Below are 23,072 nucleotides of genomic sequence, written 5' to 3' on the forward strand. Positions count from 1 at the left end.
CATGTCTTGTGCAGGAAAGCAGCCCGTTATAACGAACGCAAACTCACCACTAAATATCGATCAAGAGATTGTGTTTTCATCAGCTCTAACTCTGATCTTCCAGAAGGAACTGTACGTGTGTGTGTCTGTTATCTATGATGATAACAGTGGTTATAAAGGAAAGGTGTTTACATTTCAGAGCCTTCAGATGTCCTTAGAGGTACAGTAGGACTGATCTGTTTCTTCTGCTTCCGGATTTTGTTTTCTCTTCATCATGCTCTCCACACACACACACACACACACTCACACTCACACTCACACACACACACACACACACACAAACGAAGCAAGCTGTAAGACTCATTAGTATTCTGTCTGGACTTATTGTCTTTCCCCACTGACATTTACATTTAAATTGTTTATCTCTCAGTGTATGTGTGTGCGCCTACGTGTGTGTGTCTGTAGCCAGTAATGAACATGCCTTTGCTGGTCCCTGAAGGCAGCCATTACTAACACACACAGAGGATAATGTGGGAGGAGGAGGGAGGAGGACGAAGAGTATCTGTAGCTGTATTAAGATGCAGGATCTTACATTTTCAGTTCCTAAAGGCAGATGCTTTTTGGACTGAAGTCCAGTTTGTGCTGATCACTTAAATGCAAAATATCACGCAGGAATCACAGGTTGATTTTAATTTTGGATTTCGATATGGATTTTTTTCAGAGGATCCCAATAACAGATAATTACCTGCTTTTAATGGCTGATACCAATATGAAACTAATAATCTCACGTTTTTGTATTGTAAAAAGAAGTTGACCTGTGGTTTATACACACCTGACGGTAAGAAAAGCAAAGGTGGATGATTTAATATGCCACAGAGCTCTAATAAGATTTGTTGTGTACACACTAGCACACATTTCCCTCCTCCCTGAAAAGCCTTCTGGAACATGTTTAGCAAATTGCAATCATGTTGTCTTCCTCTGAAACTGTGAAAAACGTCCACACTGGCAACAAAATGTTTGGTTGTCTAGTGCACACTGTGTAGCTCTACCCAGGTGCATTACTTCTTCTTCTTCTTCTTCTCCTTCTTCTCTTTCTCCTTCTTCTTAGCTGATTATATACATTTCCCAACATCAGGCAGATAATTTGTCATGCATCCCTAATTTTACTCACATTTTAATCTCTTGTGAGGCATGATGGATTACATCTATTTGTATCAAACATGCAATATGACCAAGTGAAATATCCAAATCGCAGGAGCTGTAATAATACTAAAAAAAGGTAGAATATGTCTCAATGTACAGAATAAATGAAGCATTGTAGTGTTACAGAGATGCCTGGGCCCTTAAAAACCATACTGTCCAGATGTAAGTGAACGTGCTTGTTTGCTACGGACTCTGACAGAAAAATCAAACATCATCATGATGTGAAGCTTAAGTACCAGTCGGACTGTAAAGATGGAAAATGGCTGCAGCGGCTCCAAACCTTCATCCCCCAGAAGACAGAGAAAACAAGACTGTGTTTCTGACAGACTGACAGAAACCTTCAGACAGTCCTTCTGACGCTGTCTGCCTGTCTGCCTGTTTGTCTGTCTGCTGATGAAAGGCTGCTTGAGTAATCAGACAAACAAGGACAACGCACACACATTCAGATGATGTGTGTGCGTGTTTGTGTGTTTGTGTGTGCACCAAGTTTAGATGATCTGAACACAGTGAATTGAGAATACTGAATCTGATCGTCATGAAGTGTTCCTCACAAATAATGCTTTGATTGTGTGTGTGTGTGTGTGTGTGTGTGTGTGTGTGTGTGTGTGTGTGCGTGTGTGTGTGTGTGCGTGTGTGTTTGTGTGTTTGGAGGGCTGCTGATTGGTTGGCAGTGTCCATCTGGCTGCTTTGTCTATAGGCATGCTGCCCCACACAACAATTATGCTTCCATGCATGAAGACTGTGTGTGTGTGTGTGTGTGTGTGTGTGTGTGTGTGTGTGTCTGTGTGTTTGTGTGTGTGTGTGTGTGTGTGTGTAGAGAAGGGGTAAGGAGGGGGGGATCCAGATGTTGGGTTCATTCTCATTCTACCCCATCCCATTTATTTTAATCCATCTCCCTCCCCCACAGCATTGTACCGCACACCATCTGTACACAGACACACACACGCACACTCACACACAGCACGCGCTCACACATGTGTACTCACACACACACACACACACACACACACACACACACACACACACACACTGCCTCCAGCTCCGCCAGGTGGCTGGGTGGCCTCAAATGGGTCCTCGTGCACCTCTGGCTCCGTGTTGATTGGAGTGAATGCAGCTCGTATGAAATTAAGCAGAGCTGCTCGCCACTGTTAAAGTGGGTCACTGTGTGTGTGTGTGTGTGTGTGTGTGTGTGTGTGTGTGTGTGTGTGTGTGTGTGTGTGTGTGTGCGCCTCAGGGGGATTCAGTACTTTAGTTTTTGTGTTTTGGTGGAGGAGTCTTATGAAAATTGTATCCAAAATATATCGTACATCTGGCGAGCTGTTTGGGAATCATTTGAATCTCATGCAGTTCGAGCTCACTGTAATCAAAATGAAGCTCAGGTGTTAATATACTGTATATGTGTTGTAATCATCTACATGCCATGTTCTGTTTGATCTTCTCTTATTACTTTACTTGTTACTTATTACTTTAATGTTAACCTCATTCTGTCTCTGTGTCTCTTTCTCATGCAGCCAAACATGATGTGAACGGAAACAGGACCGTTCCACCTTTCCCAGAGGGGACAGACATGGTCATGTTCGGTGAGTGTCCTCACGTCAAATGTACAAGGAAATAAAGGCAGTTTGGACCGTGATAGTATGACTTCACCATTTGTTTTCCATAATAGACATTTGCGCTGACATATAAATTGTATTTTCATCATCACCATGACATTAACATGCACAATTAACACATCACAGTAAACAAATGAGAAAACAAGGGCTGCAACTAACGATTATTTTCATTGTTGATTAATCTGTTGACTATTTTCACGATTTATCAATAAGTTGGTAAATGGTAAAAAAATATCTGTCAGTGTTTCCCAAAGACCAAGATGATGTCCTCAAATATCTTGTTTTGTCCACATCCCAAAGATACTCAGTTTACTGTCATAGAGGAGGAAAGAAACCAGCAAATATTCACAATTACAAAGCTGGAATCAGAGAATTCTGACTTGTTTTCCTCCTGAAATAATAACTATAACCGATTTATCAATTACCAAAATAGTTAGCAATTCATTTAATAGTTGATGACTCATAGATGAATCGTTACAGCTGTAAAGAAGAATAATTTTATTTAAACCTGCTATGCATTCACACTCAGCATGTGAACATTAGACCAATCAGGTGGCGTCCTGGATACATGGGCCATGCATTCACATCATTTGTGCAGTCAGATTAAACCCCAGACAGCCATTACCCTCAGATTAAGTGGTGTCAGTTTGGTGGTGACTGCAAGGTTTGTCAGCAAGATGGCGAAGGAAGAAGAGAAGAGCTAGATGGCATTTCTATATGAGTTTAAACAGTTGAGTCACATCTGTATTTTGTCGTACATATATCACTAAGTTAATGTCCTGTATAAGCACTAAAATCAACTTTTTTTAAATAGACACACAGAGAAATAATATAATCTGTTTTAGCTGAGTGTCCATGGTGCTGAAATATGTCTGCTGGGCTGCAACATAACACAATGTTTACATCTTTTAGCTCAGAAGATGTTGATGACTTTTTTCTGCTCTTATATTTATTATTTATTATTTTATATTTTATATTTTTTTAGCTTGCTGTATTTATGCACGAAATGGCATATTGATGTATTTATTCAGTCATTTATTAAATTTTTATATTTACAGTTTTTATAACCCGATAAACTTGACTATATCTATCTATATTTAGGGCTGCAACTAACATTTTTTTCCATCATTGATTAATCTGTACGTTATTTTCTTGAAATACTTAAAAGTAGCACAAAAAATGCAGTTCCTACTTTCTCTGATGCCACAGAAATACTTTCAGTTTGGTTGTTGTTCCTGAATTACTGCTAATAAGCTAGTAAAACCTGAAGTCATTCAATTTGCAGTTATGTATGACAAAGAAAGACAAAGAAAGTGTAAAGATGATTGAAATGATTAATTGAATAAGCTCTTAATGTAAATAAATACTTCACAACTGTGATGCATAGTGTGGCCCGGCCCTCTCTGTGCTGTAATGTTACAGGTTTGTCATAGTTTTGATATCTTTTCTTGAAGGTATGGGCTGCTTCTGGGGAGCAGAGAGGAAGTTCTGGAGACAAAAGGGCGTGTATTCCACCCAAGTGGGCTACGCAGGAGGGTACACATCCAACCCCACCTACAAGGAAGTCTGCACAGGTAGCTTCTGCATACACGCACACACACACATACACTGACACATCTCAACACTCACCTCCAAAACTAGTGAACATCCGGGGAATTGATGATTGATGTCGGTACCGAGGTGGTCAGCTGAATAATAAACTGGACTGACAAATGCACTTTGAGTTAAAGGCAAAAATCCCACTAACACCCAATAACATCTGACTTTTGTCTTCAGTGGGAAAGGGAACTTTGTGCGTCAATGGTTTTCCATCTGTCTCTGTTGAAGCAGCACTCAGAACATCATTCAGCTGGTGCTGTGTTTGAAAGAGGCTGAAGTAAAAGTCATAAAAACAGTAACAAGCGTAACGTTGTCACTGGCTGCCATGCTGCTTTCTGCTGATCCTTGTTTTCTAGACAGTTTTGGATGTAGAAAATTACTCACCAGAGAGGGAAGCAAAAACTTGTCAACTTGCAGTGTCGGTGTTAAAATGATATAAGAAAGGCCAGAACAGACTGGATTTGCTGAGTAGATTGAGGTCACTTGGAGTGTCATTTAAGTAACAGGAAGAGATCGACCCACTGGTTAAGAAGACCAGCTCTGTCCTAGAAAGCCCCCTTGACTTAGTAAAGGTGGTGGCAGAAGTGAACTCCCTGACTGAGAAGAAGTTCCACCCTTGAGTTTGGCGTTACGGCGAGGGATGCACAATAGGGATTTTTTTTTCAGCCGATACGATTAACAGCATGTTTGTTGTTCTCTGTTTTTATTGGCTGCTCACAAAACAACTTTAAAGGTGCATACCACCAGCTACTGTGTGTAGATGCTGCATTTCTTAAGTCGTCAAAAGCAATGGGCTTCGTATTATCAGCTACATTTATCCACTATAATTTCTTTATCTGCTGATAACCGATTATGTAAATCTTCCATTATTGGGCCGGTAATTTATCTGTTCAATATATATCGTGCATCCCCATTATGGCCATCGCCATCTTGTTTTTTGGAACCAAAAGTGACCATATTTGGACAAGAGGGTGGAGCCGGGAAGGATATCCTGATTGGATCTGACTGAGAACCCAAGGAAGCGCTGTGGTAGTGACTTGTCAATCACAAGGTAGCCACCCCTTAAAGCATACCCTGCTTTATCATCTATTTTACTCAAAATGGGACCTTAATTTACTAAGTGAACATCATGTTGTATTGAAGAAGACTCTAAACTACAGATTGAGACCATAAACTCATTAGGAAACTGTTTACTGAGGTCATACATCAAGTGAGAAATAGGGTAATTTTCTCATGAGCTTAGATAGAATCTGACTTCTTCTTGCAACCAGTGGCACTCCACTTCGGCTTCACTTTTCAGACCCAGAAACTCTGTCGTTCCATCCTGCTTCAATCGGACTTGACAATCAACACTCCTCCCACCACACACACCGAAACTGACAACTTCATTCATGTGTGATATTAATGTATACTAAACCGGTGCAGTATTTCCTACGTGCAATAATGTGAATTCAACCGGTGCGTCTGTGGACTTCTTATTATATCTTCTTCTTGCTACAGTACTGCAGTATCCCCATTCCTGCTGTAACACTGCAATTTTTCCCGCGGTGGGATTAATAAAGGATTATCTTACCTATCTTATCTCACAGAGTGTACTGGGCAGTTTGTTGTCTACTGAGAGTCAATAGATTGTGAAAACAAGACACACATAAACAGAAGAGTGAATAATTTCCCCCAGGCCCTATTATACTGGGGCATGGATAAGGCTGCTATTGATGCCTGACCACTCTGAGCAGACTGTGCTTGTGTGTGTGTGTGCGTTTATTTGTGTATTTCTGTGTGATGCATGTCCAGACCTCCCCGTGATTCCTCCAGCCAGCCAGTACAGAGTGAATCCATCATTAGACCTGCACCACCACCACCTGTCTCTGTTTCTTTCTAACTGAGTTTTATTCCTCCAGACACTTAACATAAACAAATTACTGTCAAACAGGCTGAAAAGTTTCGTTGCATTAATATTTTCTGTCCTTACTGCCCATGTCGGTGCAGCAAGATAACACACTTCCAGTCATGGGTGAAGACAGCAGTTTGATGTTGTAGTTTTTACTGGCAGCAATTGTGTAACTGTGAAAATGATACTGGGCAAAACACGACAAATGTAATGATAATGAATACAATAATCAGTAAAAGAAGAGATGCCATAAATTAGAGTATGACCAAAGGTTTTTCTTAGGCCCAGAAGTGCTTGTTAGCTCTGTTTACCATCTTATATTAGCATGTTAGCATTCCGACATTTGTTAATTAGCAATAAACACAAAGTGCAGCTGATAGCAGTGTGGGTATTTTTAGACGGAAACCAAAGTATTGGAATTTAATACTCAAAGTTCTCAAAGTTTTGCTGTAGGATTTGTGATTTGTCTGACGATGGAGTTAAGCAACCAAATCTACCTGTTTGCAGATAAGGCGGACAACTTCGTCTATCCCTAAAGGTTAGACGAAGTGAGAGTTGATCTATTTTAAACCCCTCACACCACCTTCGCCAGCATTTCCCTGGGGTGTTAATTGTTGCCGCTCTCCCCAGGAAGAGCGCTGGGTTTTGAAGCCAACTTTCATAGTGGCCAAACTGTGTACATTGTGAGAGGAGCGGCTGTAAAACGGTGGATACATTTCTTTGAGTGTCACAACCTCCGCAAAGTGACTTGTCTTTCACTATCATAAGTTAAGCCATTCGGTCCAATAAAATTGGGAAAGTCGAGAAGACCCAAAAGATTAAATTATTTTATTTCTATTTAAGTGAGCCGGCTCGGTTTGGTGGAAGTCTCTAGTGCGGAACAAATCTATGGGCCCCATAACACCATAACAACGTTCTTAAGAGTTTCCACAGTTATTCCAGTTGTTCCAATACCTGGGGATAGTGACCAGGTGAAACAGTGCCTCTTCCTGTTATGGTTACACAATTGCAGACACTCTTCCAGTCCACTCCTTCAATCCAGCCTGGTGGCAGACTGAATAGCATAGTGAAAGCAAGGTTTATAGGGAACCAGTCTACGCATAGATGGAATCATTTTTCTACAGCTGTTACACTGTGCAATTAGTATTTAGTTCAGAATGATAAGTTAAAGCAAAAAAGTTGTCTATTGCCAGTTTAAGGTAATAGCACTAGTATTGATGACATAACATAATCCCCCGCTGCTCAGTCGAATCTTAATAAATGTCTATAACAAGTTTCATGGCAGTCCATCCGGAGACATGTCACTTAAAGCCACAAAGTCACTCTGCTTTATGTTCTGCAGGCCATGATTGCCTCGACAAAATTTGATGACAATCCTTCCAGTAGTTGTCGAGATAGAGTCTCTTTTAATTCTTGTGGGCCGAAATAATGAACTGATTAATTGACAGATATTTTAGAGATGGTAATGATAAGAAATATACTAGTTAGTTATATGGACACATTTCATCCAGGAAACATCCACTGACCCAGTTTTCTTGCATTTTTCTTGCATGCTGATTTGGTAAATCTGGGTAAAGTAACACATGAATATATGTGAAATGCTTGAGAACACGAGCTCAGTGTGTGATTTGTGATTTGTCTGTGGTGGAGCGTTTTCAGCAACAAAACTTACAGGTCACTTTCTATTGTAGGCATGCATTTTCTACTGCTCTAATTTTCTGCAGATTTGGTTGCTTCATCTTCAATCACTACAAGACCAACAATCTGTAGGATTACATTTTGTATAAAAATATATCTGTAAACTTCATACATTTCATAATACCATTCCTGTGAAGCAGAATTGTGGTACACATTTTGCCTATTGTTTAAATAAACCATAGATTATTTATTCCCACCATAAGACTTTATACTAAACTAGCCTGCTGGTCTCTTTAAACTCCTCTGCTCTACACAAAATTGTTTCATTACCAACTACATGTGAACCTGGTTTGAACTGCTGGATGTTTGTTTTTTAATTAGCACAGTTTTTTTTTAACAGAGCGGTGAAACATGACTCTAATCATCTCCAGGAGAGACGGAAAAAAGAGAAGATTGATCTGCATATTCATTGTTGGTTAAATATTGACAGTCGGATCCGTGTCGGTTCAGATTGTGCTGATTAAATTTGCACGTTTTTTTCTTTTTGTAGAAAACACAGGTAGAATTACGAGATTTGAAAGTCCTCCCACACTTTTCATTATTCTTCTCATTTGCAGCTTTTGTCTCTCATTATTTTCAAAGCTTCACTTCATCTCCAGTCAAACATGGTTATTTTTACATTGGTATAAAACAAAATGAAGAGAAATATCACAAAGTAATTAATACCATACTAACTAATAAACATTAGATTTTAACAAAGAACTGACATAATAAAGTCAATCAATTAATACGTCTTCTATCAAATATCACTTACATATCATTTCATCATTACATCATTCAATTATTAAGCCTTAATACTTTTATTAGTGCTGATCAAAATATGTCCAAGTGTCGGAAACTGACAGAAAGTTTGCATTAAATACTAATTAGTATTTTCCTATAATTCTGTGTTAGTCAGAGAGTCATTGAGCCAGTTTTTGACTGTAATATTTCAAAACAATGAATTTATGTTTCCTTCTGGCAACATTCAAAGTGGAAACGGACAGCTTTTCCCACCTCAAGTGTTTCAAAGTGGCATTATTGTTGGCCCCACAGCGCAAAGACAACCAGTTTTTCTCAAGACAGAATGAAATGTGAGTTTAGAGATTCAGTTAGTCTTTCATACAGATGTAAAAGCAGATAAAAGTGGTGACAGGCTGGCAACCCTCATTTTCCACTCTTTAGCATCTGTAGTTTGCATCTAGCTGGTGAACATGGTGGAGAATTTAGCTGATAAAGAGCCAAATACTATATTTTTTCAACTTGAGGTGGTGGTGACAAAAAACAGAGCTTAAATTAGAGGAAAGATTGGACTTCCCGTCATCATGTGGTGAGAAACATGACTCTAAATGAATGATAATGTTACTCAATAATCTTACCAACACATTAGCTACAGTTATATCACCAGGAGACTTGTCAGTTTTGTGTTAGAAAAAATCAACTAATATTGTTTTAAATTAACAAAAGTGTTTTCTAGAAAAAAACACTCGATACTCACTACTCGAGGAAAAGTACCAGGAAGATTGTGTTTGGTATCGATATCCCAGCTGTTTTATCAGCTCTAGTTTTAAAAAATGTATGCTTTATATTAGTATTTGCTGTCGTTGCTTTAGATCTAATCGCCTTCACTCTCAGGGTTTTGTTGGATCCGTACATGAGACTCGCGGTTAACTATCAAACACACACGCTGTCAAACAGTCAGTTGCTCATGTGACATAATGAGAATATAAGATACGATTACAGTAAATTAACATTATGTGCACAACAGCTCTGCAGCGTCTTCCTCTGCTCTGCTTCCAACCACTACTACTTTATTTCTGGTCCTGTCCGAGATGAATTTATTCCTGCGAGATTGGCCCGGTGAGGCATTAATTTAATATCGACCGCTGCTTTGTCTCCATTCGCCAATATCTAATGTAGGAATCCATAACTCCTGATATTAAAAAAGTAATAAGACAGAGAGAGAGAGAGAGAGAGAGAGAGAGGAATGGAGGTAGCATGAGGGACGAGAGGAAGATGAGGTGCAGAGTAATGGGTCACACTCATTACCAACACCAGCTGCTATCGGTCCGTCTGCAGGACTGATCGTTTGTGATGGTCGAACATTCAGCTTCGGACTCAAACGAGCTTTTCAAGGGCAATAACTCTTATTTTGGCTGGTGTTGATTTGATATGTTTCTAAAATCTACAAGCATTTGCTCCAGACACAGTCTTCATCAGCAGCTGTCATGGAAATTTAGTGGTCAAACTTTCTATTCATCTGAGCACTTTTAGGACTTTTGTATCCATGTTGGCTTAAAAGTTGAGCTTGATAGTTTGTCTTGACCTTGTAAACAGCAGTTGCCAACTCTCAACTCAAGGTCCACTTGTACTGGAGCTTTCTACCATGAGCATTTCCAGGACTGTTTGATGGCATCTCAACAAATAAATCCTAATAATGAAAAGGTTGAACAAGTTCTGTCATGATGGGTCAATGGTCTGGATGAAGCGAGAAAGTTGACCTTGAGTTGAGCTTGTTTTGTTAGCTGCAAGAAGAATTTCTTTATATTTTTTCTTACATTCATTTTCATACAAAGGGGACGAAAATGATGGATTGAACCTTTTATTTGAAAGCTCAATACATGAAAACATCCCAGAAAGAAAAGAAATACTTGTTATAGAAAAATGTTCCTAAGCTGAGCATTTGAGGGATCTCAGACATTTGTGATGAAAGCCACATTTATATCAGTTAATTAATCGTAGGGCTGCAATGAATGTTTATTTTTATTATTGATTTATCTGATGATTCATCACGTAGTCGACAAAAGTGACGTCTTCAAATTGATTATTTTGTCCAAAACCCAAAAACTCTTCATCTACTGTCTTAAATGATGGAGAAAAGCAGCAAATGCTCACATTTAAGAAGCTGGAAGCAGCAAATGTTTGACATTTTAGATGATGACCGAAATGAACATTAATTCTAATTGTTAATTATTTCAATTGACTAATAGACAGTAAACACACATGAACTCACTGGTGTTGTATTTTGCAGGTATGACAGGTCAAACTGAGGTGGTGAGAGTCGTCTTCCATCCAGAGAAGATCAGTTTTGCCAACCTGCTCAGAGTTTTCTGGGAGAGCCACGACCCGACTCAAGGTACGACCTCAGCCACAGATACTGTACACTCATAACCAAACTCCTGAAGGAGAACAGAGAGATCGTTTCAATTGATGAACTTCATGAAAAAGTGCTTTAATACAGGCAACACTACAAATATTTATCTGTTGATATATTTCCTCAGACTGGATGAAATGTTATTTTCTTTTTCGCTTCCCTTTTCTTTGATTTGATGAAATTATATTAAATAGCACCACCAACAACAATGGTTTGGATGGCAGAGGAACTTAGTCACAAGTCATATATTTTTCATATTTTTCATGTGCTGTACCTTTGGGGGAAATCTTAATAAGAACAAGACTACAAGTCTGATGCTATGCTAGCTATGCTAATTTTAGATTTTGGAAATCGTTTGATTGATATTTTTATTCTTGCACCTTCACAGAGTTATATTTGCACTCCTAATCTAAATTCATCCAAACTTGTCCTGTTTTAGCAATGAGACTGCAATACTCATTACACACCAGAAAAGTGTGTAAGTATTGGATGTTAATATGCTGACAATTCAGCATGTCGGTGAAGATTTTTGGTCATCCGGGTCATTTTACCTGCAAGTGCTAATTGAATGTTATCTGGAATTACTTTAAATTCATGAAGACCCTCCTTCGTGAAGGAGGAGAGTCCAGTTCAGTGTTGCCCTTAGCACGTCTAGATAAAAACTTTGTACGTTTAACATGTTAAGAAGCTAACAATAGCATTTTAACATGGTCACAGTTCATTTGTTGACAATATCTAACAACATGTAGCATATTAAATTGCTAGCATACGAGTATTAGCATCTTAACATGTTGATGTTTATCATGTAATTCGTAGCATGTTGACTTTTCAACAAGCTTATTTATAATGTTACAGTATTAAGCAACATTCAGCATTCAACATTGATTGCTAGCATGCTAATATTAGGATGTTAACATGTAATGTTTGTCATACAATTTGGAGCAAATACCCATAGAAACAAGTTAATTCATACATATAATGTAGCTTCTTGATATGTTGATGTTTATCATGTAACTTGGTAAAACATGTTAGCATGCTAATTTTAGCAAACACAGGTAAAGCCGATGAGAATTGTTAGTTTCAGTTGAATCTTGTCATGATATCAAATGTGGAAATTTGACCTGTTGGTCGGTCACAAGATCACCAGCATCAGGTCTGAAACTCTGTGGATCATAAATGTCTGTAACAAGAATACTTCATGTTCGATGTTGTGTCGGATTGACAGATTGACTGACCTCTAGAGCCACACTACTCGAGTGACTCAAACCTTTGAGCAAACCAAACATGGTGCTTGACAGTCTAACAAGCTGACGCTGAAATGATGAAAGGATACGTGATGAAATGATCAGCTCGCAGTCAAAAACAGCTCTCAGTTCTGCCAAGACAGACAAGTTATATTTTTGGAAATGCTGTCAGCTGTTGTTTTCAGATGATGTGATGCTGCTTCTGCCAACAACTGAAGACGAAGGCTCCCCACGTCAGCTGAAATTTTCATTTTCACATTTGTGTGTGTGTGTGTGTGTGTGTGTGCGTGTGCGTGTGCGTGTGCGTGTATGTGTGTGTGTGTGTGTGTTCAGGGATGCGACAGGGGAATGATGTTGGGACGACGTACCGCTCTGCTATCTACACCTACACAAAGCAGCATCTCGACGAAGCTCTGGCCTCCAAAGATGAATACCAGAAGGTACACACATATATTCATCCATCAGTCCTCTCTTCTCTCTCCATCTCTCTTTCCATACAATCTGGACTCCTCTTTTTTTCCTCTGACTCCATTTCCCAGCATCCCCCTCTGCTGCCCATCCCTCTTTCTTTGAGTCTCTGAAACACTCAGAGGTTTTTTGGCATCAGCAGAATGAATGCTGAAATATAATTGATATCTGTGTGTGTGTTTGTGTGTGTGTGTGTGTGTGTGTGTTTTGACTCTAAAAGCATATGGACATATATGGCAAATGTCACACACACACACACACACACACACGAAAGATGTTCACACACTCCCTCTGTTGAACTCTCTCCCGCTGAGACTTTTGCACCACTATCCCACCAACAGGGCTTGTTGCCATGGAAACTGACGAAGAGGAGGTTACTCTATTCTTTTCTATTCTATTCTAGTGTAGTCTTGTCTTCATTAGACTTCCTTTTCTCTCTTGATCACCCCTCCTTTTCTTTCTAAATCTTTTCCTCAAGCAGGATTTGTCTCTTGCAGTCTCTCTGCTCTTTGTTTTACTCGTTCTCCCTCCATCGCTGCTGAAGTCTCTGAACTAATCGCACACTGTATTCATGATCTAATGGAAACAAAGTCTGGTTCCTTGGTTGAAGCACTTGAGTAGATTAACAACCAGAAAGCGTCCCACGGAGGAAAAACATATCCAAAAGACGTCTTTCCAACGTCTTTTACAGCGTTGAAAAGACGTCCAGTGGAGAGCCAGAATGAAAGTTTTCTTGACGTCTTTTTTAGACTATTCACTATTGACTCCTTTTCAACTTCAGTTACAGACGGCTAAAATTTTACATCATGCAGCAAAAGCCGCAGGGTGGATTTGAAGTTGAGGCATGGGCTTTAGCAGGGGAGCTAGTCATCAGCTTTATTAAAGACCATGTTTTGTCATCCAACCTTGGAAGATCAGCCAACTGATGAAGGTCGCATGACCAAAACATGGTCTTTAATAATGATGAATGACTCACCTGGAGAAGTGCAGGCTCGGGGTTCAAATCCAGTTTTTGCTTCATGGAGTAAAATTTGGCCGTCATAAAAACTTTAATTTTAAACCACAAGAAGTTCTGTAGACATCTGTAACTGGAGTTTGAATTATATCTAAAAAACATAATAAAAACTTAAATTTTGAACGACGCTGTATAAAACATAAATAAAACAGAATGTGATAATCTACTAATCCTATTCTGCATGTACTCAGTAGGAAACAGTACAAAGACAGTAGATTCAAGACATTTATCGTCACTCTGGTTGTACAGGTACACTTGTGAGAAAATCTTTTATTTACAGACTCCACTACAGAAATAATTTGAATTTGGGACAGGGTCTACGCCATCCTAACTTCTTCAGTTATGGCGGTTCTGTTTCCTATCCTAAAATAATTCAAATCTAAGACCCTCCCTATCAAATCAAGATCTTTTTTCTTGTCACCATCGCTCTTTTTCTTTTTCTTGGCCTAGGTGATAATATTCACCTTATTTTTGTCTCCTATGGATCACATCATGCACCCACACCCTCCTTGCTCTGACGTCCCGATTGCAAATACAAAACGAACAGATAGTAAACCACAAAGGGGCGATCATATCGATCATACAGCGGCAGTTGTCAAGATTTTGTCGTCAAAGAGAAGTGCAGTAACTAACTCAGTAACCATTTTTAAAAAGGAGGCAGTTTTAGATATAATTTAAATTATCCCCCACAACCCTGTAAAGGATGAGCGGTTGTGGATAATGAATGAATGGTTTTATGTTGTTTATTCGACTGGTTCTGTTTTTTTGTATTTGCATTACATGGTTGTAATTTCCTATTAAGTTATCTGTATAGTATTTTGATTAATTACACTGTACAAGCACCTTGTAACCTCGTTAAGAGGGGTGCCATATAATTAAAGATTATTGTTATTATTATTATTATTAACGAGGGCCCTAGGTCAGTTTATTTTGTTGGTTGCTAGCTTACAGCAAACATACTGTACATTTTCTGTTTGTGGCAAATAAACACCAAAAAATGACACCAACATTTCCATGTATTTCCATGATGTATGGGGGATGTTTAGACAGATTGCACTGACTTTGTGAAGCACGTTCATCACTGCTCCTTAGAGGATTAGCTATTTTAAATCTGTTGACACCCTGAGTATGTGTGGTATCATCCTGAGGTCAATATTTACATTTCTAGCTGGCAGCTCCGAGAATAGCACTTTTTCCTCGTATGCAATGAGTTTCATGAGGTGTATAAATCTTTAGAGTCTTTAAAACGGATGTGTACCTTCTAAAGCAGTTCAGATTGCTGAAGTTGGTAATATCTGTGGTCCTCTGTCCCACAGAAAGAAACAGTTGATAGATTCTCTTCATCTAAACACCTCATCTCTCTATCAATCTCTCTAGGTTTTGTTTCCTCTCTCATTTTTTTCTCACCAGATTGTCTCCCCCACCCTCTCCCATCTGTGTGTGTGTGTGTGTGTGTGTGTGTGTGTGTGTGTGTGTGTGTGTGTGTGTGTGAGCAGTTGGCCTGTAGCAAACACACTCCATGCCAAACCATCTGGGCCTTAAATCTGTCCTCCACAAAAATCGCTTTAGTTGCAAAACTAGCGCACACACATATGCAGACACTGACTGTTCGGGTTTGTTCAGATTATGTTTTGACTCAGGTTTTTTAAAAAAAACATTTTTTATATCTGTCACTATGTATATGGTGTGAGATCCTCTGTATCTGATGTTTTACGCAAAGCTTCGACATCTTTCATGCCAGAAAAGATGAGGGAATTTCAATAATTCAGAGAGAAAATGCATCATTTCCTGCGTACATTCATTTTACTTAACCTGTGAAATATTAATGAATTTGTGCTCCAAAAAACCCTTTGGTCGAGTCGTTCTTGTTGCGGTCGGTGGCTTTCTTCTCTTTGTCCCTGCAGCCACGGTGGCTGCGGCCGCTAACGCTAACTACCCACTCCTGAAACTGAAAAATGCATCACAGCAGGGAGGATTTTCCCAGGAAACACCTACCAGACACTTCCTGAATTTTTATTAACATCCACGCTGATGCTCACAGTCAAATAACATCTCCTCCTTCTTTACCAGCCCCATTTTTCATGCATGCAAACATTAAAGATGTAGACTGAAAGAGGTGATACACAGATGGAGGAAGAGAGGAGTTTCAGGCAACAGAGAGAGAGAACAGTGTGGTTAATTTGGTGTCAGGGTATTGACTGTGTTCGCTATGCCGCCTGGCTTGATTGTATTGTTCGCACAGAGAGTGATTGGGGAATTTGGTGTGTGTGTGTGTGTGTGTGTGTGTGTGTGTGTGTGTGTGTGTGTGTAAGGTACAACAGCACTGCAGAAAATTACCTTGCAGGCGGTTGTCTGCAGCATGAAAGGAGCCTCCCTTTTCTTCTCTTGCCTCCTACCCATCATTAGGGTGTGCACTGCGTCTAAAATGGCAGGTGGAAGTGGTAACAGTGTGTGTGCGTGTGTGTGTGTGTTTGCATGCTTGCTTTATGTAATAATGTGTGCTCGCTCGGTGGGTGCAAGCATGGGTGCAGAAGCAGTGTGTACTCATTGTTCTGGCATCTCCCTCTCTTGACGCACCTCTCCGGCTACGTTTTCTTTTCACAAACATTCATACATCTACGTCTGGACACAGAACAGCTGCTTTTCTTTCCTCTTTCGTTTCCCTCGCTCGCGTGTTAAACATGCCAGCTTCGCATTTTCTCCATTCCAGTTTTTCCCGTTCCTCTCTCTGTCTCGTGGGTGCTTATCAGCATTGTTCACATTTCCTTGCTTTAGCAGAGCAGTCAAGGTATTTGCATTTCAAATGAGGAATCTACTTCTCTGACATGCAAATTAATGGATGTGAATTATGCATTTATAGCAGGCTGCTAACACACAGCAGCAGGAGCCCAAACAAATGCACTGAAACGCTGAAAAGGCAGGGAGGATGCTTCTGGACTAGAATAATGGAAAATGTAGTGATGTTTGAGTGTCACAGGAAGTGTTGGATTGATGTCAGTGCTACCATTGTTAGCTTAAAGCTATCTATAGACAATATTCATTATCTTAAAGGAATGGCTGACCATAATCTTTGAAAGATGACTCTGAAAAGATTGTCCAGTTTTGGAGGAGAGTAGCTGTCGTCAACTTGAATTCAGAGCAGTTACAGTTGATTTCAACGGCAACCCAGAAAGAACGTGTCAAAACATTCATAGAAGGTTATCAAACCACTCCTGCCAAATAATTTACTTCTCTGACATTGTTCTCGTTGCGGTTTATGGCTAATAAATCACTATACACTGCAGTAAATGCTACTTTGATGCGCGTTCTGAGTTGATGAGGGGATAAGCAAAAGTGTTTAGTTTGTTGTGTTGACACTGTGCTCAGTCGTTGAAGAGGTACAGAAGTACTTAGCACATACAGGAACACTGCATCCTTTTTCGTTTATCGCAAACAATCGGAATCACAAAATCTGGAGATACATGGTTTTCACTGGACAGAAAGGATATATATGTATTTAGAAGAGTTAAAACAGTCGTACCTAAAGCTGTCAGACAAATCTAGTGGAGTAAAAAGCACAATATTTGAGATGTAGTAGAAGAGTAAGGATGAATAAAATCAAACTTAAAGTGAACCACACTGCACATGACAAAACATGCAGAAGGTCATTTGGAGACATTTGTGTGGCTGTTTCTCTGGGATCCTGAATGACCCACTGGTTTGTTAAGACCTGCCGAGACCCTCAAGTGTATCTTGGGAAAAACCTTAATTCCATCCAGCCTGACTCTGAACAAATCTAACATGCAAACATTTGTGGCTTAAACTCATCGCAGACCACAAGCCATAGCTTCAACCATCACTAACGCCTTTAGAAAACGTGCTTTGTGTGCAGCTTTTGTCCTGTGAAGGTCGGATGCTTTAACTTCCGTTGGTGCTTCTGGCTGAAAACTAAAACTGTGTCCCATTTTGTTTCCTTAAGAAGCAAATTATGACAGACATAACACTGCATTTCAGCTGCTGGTGTTTGCACATAATGTAGTGGACTTGTGGGGTGGATTTAAAATATTCTGACCTGAACCTGACCTGTTTTTAAAGCACTGTATGATTTTGAGAAGTGCTGCTCTGATCTGCCTCTCTGTTATAAAGTCTCCAGATCTCTCAGGCCATCAGGCACTAGTTTAATTTTGTTCTACAATACACATATCTAGAAGAAACTTTGAGAACAGGTGAAGTCAGCTCAATCTCTCTTTATCTGTTATAAATCCAGACTAAAGACCTTTGTTTGCATGAAACTATTTTTAGCAGTTTCTTTTTGAATGGTACAAAATAAATAAATGTTACAAGTACTCAAATGTTCCAGCCTGAATTATAATGTGCAGTCTCAGGGTGGCCTCACATTAAGCTGTGGTGTCAGTACAGGAAGTGATGAATCAAACAGCAGGGAGTAAACTCCTGTCCATTAAAAGCTAAACTTGCCAACGTTAGATCCTTTGTGTCTTTCGTCTCGTTGGTATTTTCTGTTATAAAAGCAGCACAGACCCTCTGGGTTTGTTTGCTGACATCTTCCTTAACAACTTCCGAGTGCTGACGTCAATGAAGTTAAAATGGTTCTCAAACAATTACCCCTCACTAACTATTAGAGGCACCAATGTGTGAAATTACCCTGCACCACTTTAAGTCTGATTGTGTTTTTGTACTATAAATAAAGAGAGAACTTCAGTATTTCCCCGGAGAGATCTTTACACTCAAACTGGAAGTGCATTCAGAACAGGAATTATGCTGTTTAATAAATCTGTCAGCAAAATGGATGCCATCACACTATTTTCTTTTATATATACATCTACTTTTAGACTGCTGTTCTTTATCATCTATTGTTATTTTGCACTGTAGCTTTATATAGTTTTGTCTTCACTTGTCAATCACTGCCAGTTACAATGTGTTGCAATGTTTGTATACAGTATTTCAAATTATTCATAATTACAGACTAACTTTCTGTATTTACAATTCCTCAGTATGTTATTCTTTCTGAGATATGGTACCAGAATTTCAATATGCTATGATGACTCCTCTGCCCTCACAATGAGAAGAGTGTTGGAAATCAATCACGATGACAGTGATCAGAATTTAGAGGAAGTCCGAAGCTGAGAGAATAAACAAATGAAAACAAATCAGGACAATAACGAGGAAACTGGGAACAGTACAGTGTAGTAGTGAAATTAAAGTCGAAGGTCATTATAAAGATATCCACACAGATGTCTATCCATATTTGTTTTGTCATGTCTGACAAAATGGTGGATGTAACAATGTTAGTTAAATGGAGGTATGTCAGTTGCCGAATACACTTATCCTGACAACATGGTAAAAATAGAGTTGCGTGACGTTTTGTGGTAAATGTAGTGAAATGGTTGCAGTTTGGTTCAGTTTAGGTACTAGTCTGGATGATATGCAACTAATTTGAGCTGAATCGTTCACTTTTTCATAGAAGCATTAAACTTGGTACAGTTGTACAGTTTGGGGCCCTGAACATTTTTTAGAGATGGAGCCATCGCCAAAATGCCACGTGGCTGCCATGGCGGCCATTTTACTTTCCACCATTACTAAATTATGTATAGCATGATAACACAGAAAAGATGATGTCGACCCCATTTTTAGATGGTCAAGGATTACAATGATACCATATACATCATGAATTGTTCAGATTAACAGTTAATGGTGAATTCAGGTACGTTGTGATAACAAAACTAGATAGTCCAGATGATATGTCAAAAAATCTTTTTCATAAAAGCATGAAACTTGGTACAGTTGCACAATTTGGAGCCCTGAACATTTTCAGATATAGAGCTGTTGCAAAAATGTCATGGGGCAGCCATGGCCGCCATTTTACTTCCTGCCATTACTGAATTATGTATTTTGCACAAAAGCTCTTGAACCAAACATGACAACACAGAAAAGGTGATGTCTACCCGTATGTTTTGATACCATATATTACATCATAAATTGTTCAGGTGAAGGGGTAATGGTGAATAATGTTACACTGTGAGAAGGAAACTAGAGACCATCTTGCGATGGGAACACACCAGCCATGATGCCCATTAACATGTTGACCCATGAGTACTCTGTAGTCCTTACTACATTATTGCATGTGTTCTCAGTAACCATGGGTCAGACCACACCCATCTTCACACTCCACCTTCATTTTGATCTCACCTACACACCTGTAAAGTTTCCTGTCTGCCTCTTGCACAGTTATGGTGCTATCACATTGACAGTATGTGTTCACAGACAGACAGACATATCACCTGGCAGTACTCAAAACAGCTTCTGTGGCTGGTTCCCAAAACAGTAGGTGTCCAGGGCAACATATAACAATGACAACACACATACACACACACACACACACACACACACACACACACACACACACACACACACACACACACACACACACAGACTCCCAAGGTGAAAACATAACCAGCCACACTGTCATGTAATCACAGTATCTGAGAACCTTGGCCAGACTTTATAATAGTATCACGTCTGCATGCACGTTCTGTCGTGCTTTTGGGAATTAACCCTGACAATACAGTGACTATACATTTTATATTCACTTCAATATTTTATATGACCTTGGCAACTTAGCTGAAAGCAACTACAAACAACTTTTATGTTTGTTGAAACTGGCCCCTTGTTTGCGCACCCCCTCCTCATGTCGTAAGATCTTTAATCTTGCTAGACCCATTTAATATTGTTAATACTATTTTTGATTTTTAAACACACATGTTTGCAGAATGCATAGCAATGAAGTAATGTATCTATTTGTAGCTATGAAAGACTGATATATATGTATGCAAAATATGATACTTCTCGAAACAGGCTCACCTTTACAGGTATTCAAGCCTGTTGCACCGCTCTCCTTTTCCTCCCTTCAGGTACTTCCCTCTAAACTGGAGCTGTGTTAGATAGCTTCAGAAGGTTTTTAAATAGGCACCCCCTCCCTCAATGTCTCGTTGATTTACACCTGTGACATCTTTGGGGGGGCTCAACAGTAGGACCAGCACCCTGGTACTACCCCCACGCTCCATCAATCAATGATGTTATTAATATGATCATAGTAAAACAAATGTAACTTTGTTTAACTTTCTGTTGATAGTTGTTACATGTAAGCCTACAGCTAACAGACTGGGTTGCTTGATAATAGTCATTTTGTTGAGAAAGCTGAAGTAATCAACATTCCTGATCACATACTTGTCCAGGAGGAAGAGGGCAGATTCAGGATCAGTTTAGAGACTATCTTGTGACGGGATCACACCTGAACAAGGAATGTACACCAATCAACATGGTATAGTTCTCTTGTTTCACCAGACTCACTTCTCTATTGTCATTTGGTCCATTGCACCATTCAAGTCACAGCAGGTTTGATCCCATTGCAGAATGGTCTCCAGTTTTATCGAACGTCATTTTTATCTCAACCACACACCTGCCACACATAAGTGACCAAGGTCATATTGGGAGCAAGGCCCTTAACTGTTTGACTGAAAGCAGCTGCAGGTGGTAGAGCAACAACAGTTAACCTCACCTTGACCTTTGAAAGCCAGAATGATCTTGACATCAGCTCATTGAAACAGGCTCTTAAAAAGCCCATTTTGTTTTTAAACATGCTCCTTGCTGCCTGTGGAAGTTCCAGGTCCACCCTCCTGGGTTTCAGGTCCAGTCCCTGAGGCCTGCATGACCTCTGGGTTTCCAACTAATGGACTGGATGGAGGAGTGGAGAGGGATGGTGAATGTGTTGAGTGAAGGAAACACTGGTGTCTGTCACCCTGTGATAAGATGGATATGAGGCAGTTTGATTCTTTATATATTAGTAGATTGATCAGGTTTGTGAACGAGAGCAAATTCAATGTGATTCTTCGTTAATATTCAGTTTTTTCCATGAAAATGATCAGGTCTAAAAACATTCAATACAACAAAATTGTCACATCACAAATGTGTAAAAGTATAAAAAATAAGATACAAGATATGTTTTTTTAGATTAAATAATTGCTTATATCAGTTGCTCCTTCAACCTGATCTTTTAGCATCATGATGACGCTATGTTTCACTTGTTTGTAGCGTCTGAGGATGAAGGAGATGTTTAAGGCCTATTTTGTGATTCTTAGTCCAGGAATTTTGCTAATTTAAAAAAATCAGTTGCAACTCCATAATCACAGGGTATGGAACGTATAATTAAGCTGTAAATTATAGTACGTGATAGTTTTGCAGTTGCACACTCAAAATTAAATGGGGCATCCAGTTATTAAATATTTAACCTGAATACTCAGACAGTAAATGAAGCATCCCCGTGAAACTTTAACCAGATATAAACATGGAACAATATTGACACTAACATGTCTGGCTTTACTGAGAGCTTCCTGTTTTTTTTTGCCTCATCAGAAACATTTAATGTAGCCCGGTCAGAAGCTTTGGGTTTGTTTCCCTTCTCAGTGCACAGAGGGTTTTAGTAGCTGCAATGTTGCGAGGAAGAACAGCAGCTTTTTAGATAAAAGGCCTAACATGTAAACGTCGAACCCAATTTGGCTCCTCCGTCCTCCGTGATATGATCAAATGAGAAGCTTTGCTGTAAACATGCGTGCACACATGCTTAAAAACACAGCAGCACCCCTCGTTACACATTCATAAGTGTGTGTGTGTATCTTTTCATGTGTCTCTTTGTCTTTTAATTTACCCACACGCCATCTGGTTGAGTAATTTTTATCACGAGGAGGAGAAAGTGTCATCACCAACTGATTCCACTGTGAATGTGTGTGTGTGTGTGTGTATGTGTGTGTGTGTGTGTGTACAGTATGTGTGTGTTTTGTCTGTTTTCTTCAGTATCAGTACCTGGAGGTACTCATGTCTTTTGCATAAACACATGACACATTTCCTCTTTTTTCTAAGATGCTAATAAGCCCTCTGCAGCATGAGGCCTTGACGAGAATTCAAATTATTCTTATGGTGAAGTCACTTCAATACAGATAAATAACAATGGATACTAGATTTATGGAGCCAATGCTGATATTAAGGAGTGAAAAAATATATTGATGTATTGATATATACAAAAACACAATTTTTTTTAATGATCAAATGTGGTTATCGAACACTTGTGACAAAGCTACGTATGTAACAGAGGCAGGATATTTCACAGTTTAACAAACGTACTCCACTATTGGCCAACATACAGCTGATACCGATATATCTGTGGTAGGTCAATATC

General features: G+C 39.4%; 1 protein-coding gene across 1 annotated transcript in view; it reads left to right on the forward strand.

Annotated features, from left to right (window-relative positions):
- Nucleotides 1–23,072, forward strand: part of msraa (methionine sulfoxide reductase Aa) — a 43,285-nt gene that overhangs the window by 18,713 nt on the left and 1,500 nt on the right. Inside the window, exons 2-5 of the mRNA XM_073493285.1 lie at nucleotides 2,694–2,762; nucleotides 4,250–4,369; nucleotides 10,994–11,098; nucleotides 12,694–12,800. Of these exons, the coding sequence (XP_073349386.1) occupies nucleotides 2,694–2,762; nucleotides 4,250–4,369; nucleotides 10,994–11,098; nucleotides 12,694–12,800 (401 nt within the window). The remainder of the gene's footprint in view (nucleotides 1–2,693; nucleotides 2,763–4,249; nucleotides 4,370–10,993; nucleotides 11,099–12,693; nucleotides 12,801–23,072) is intronic.

This window comes from Pagrus major, chromosome 22, assembly GCF_040436345.1.
Source record: "Pagrus major chromosome 22, Pma_NU_1.0".
Taxonomy (NCBI): domain Eukaryota; kingdom Metazoa; phylum Chordata; class Actinopteri; order Spariformes; family Sparidae; genus Pagrus; species Pagrus major.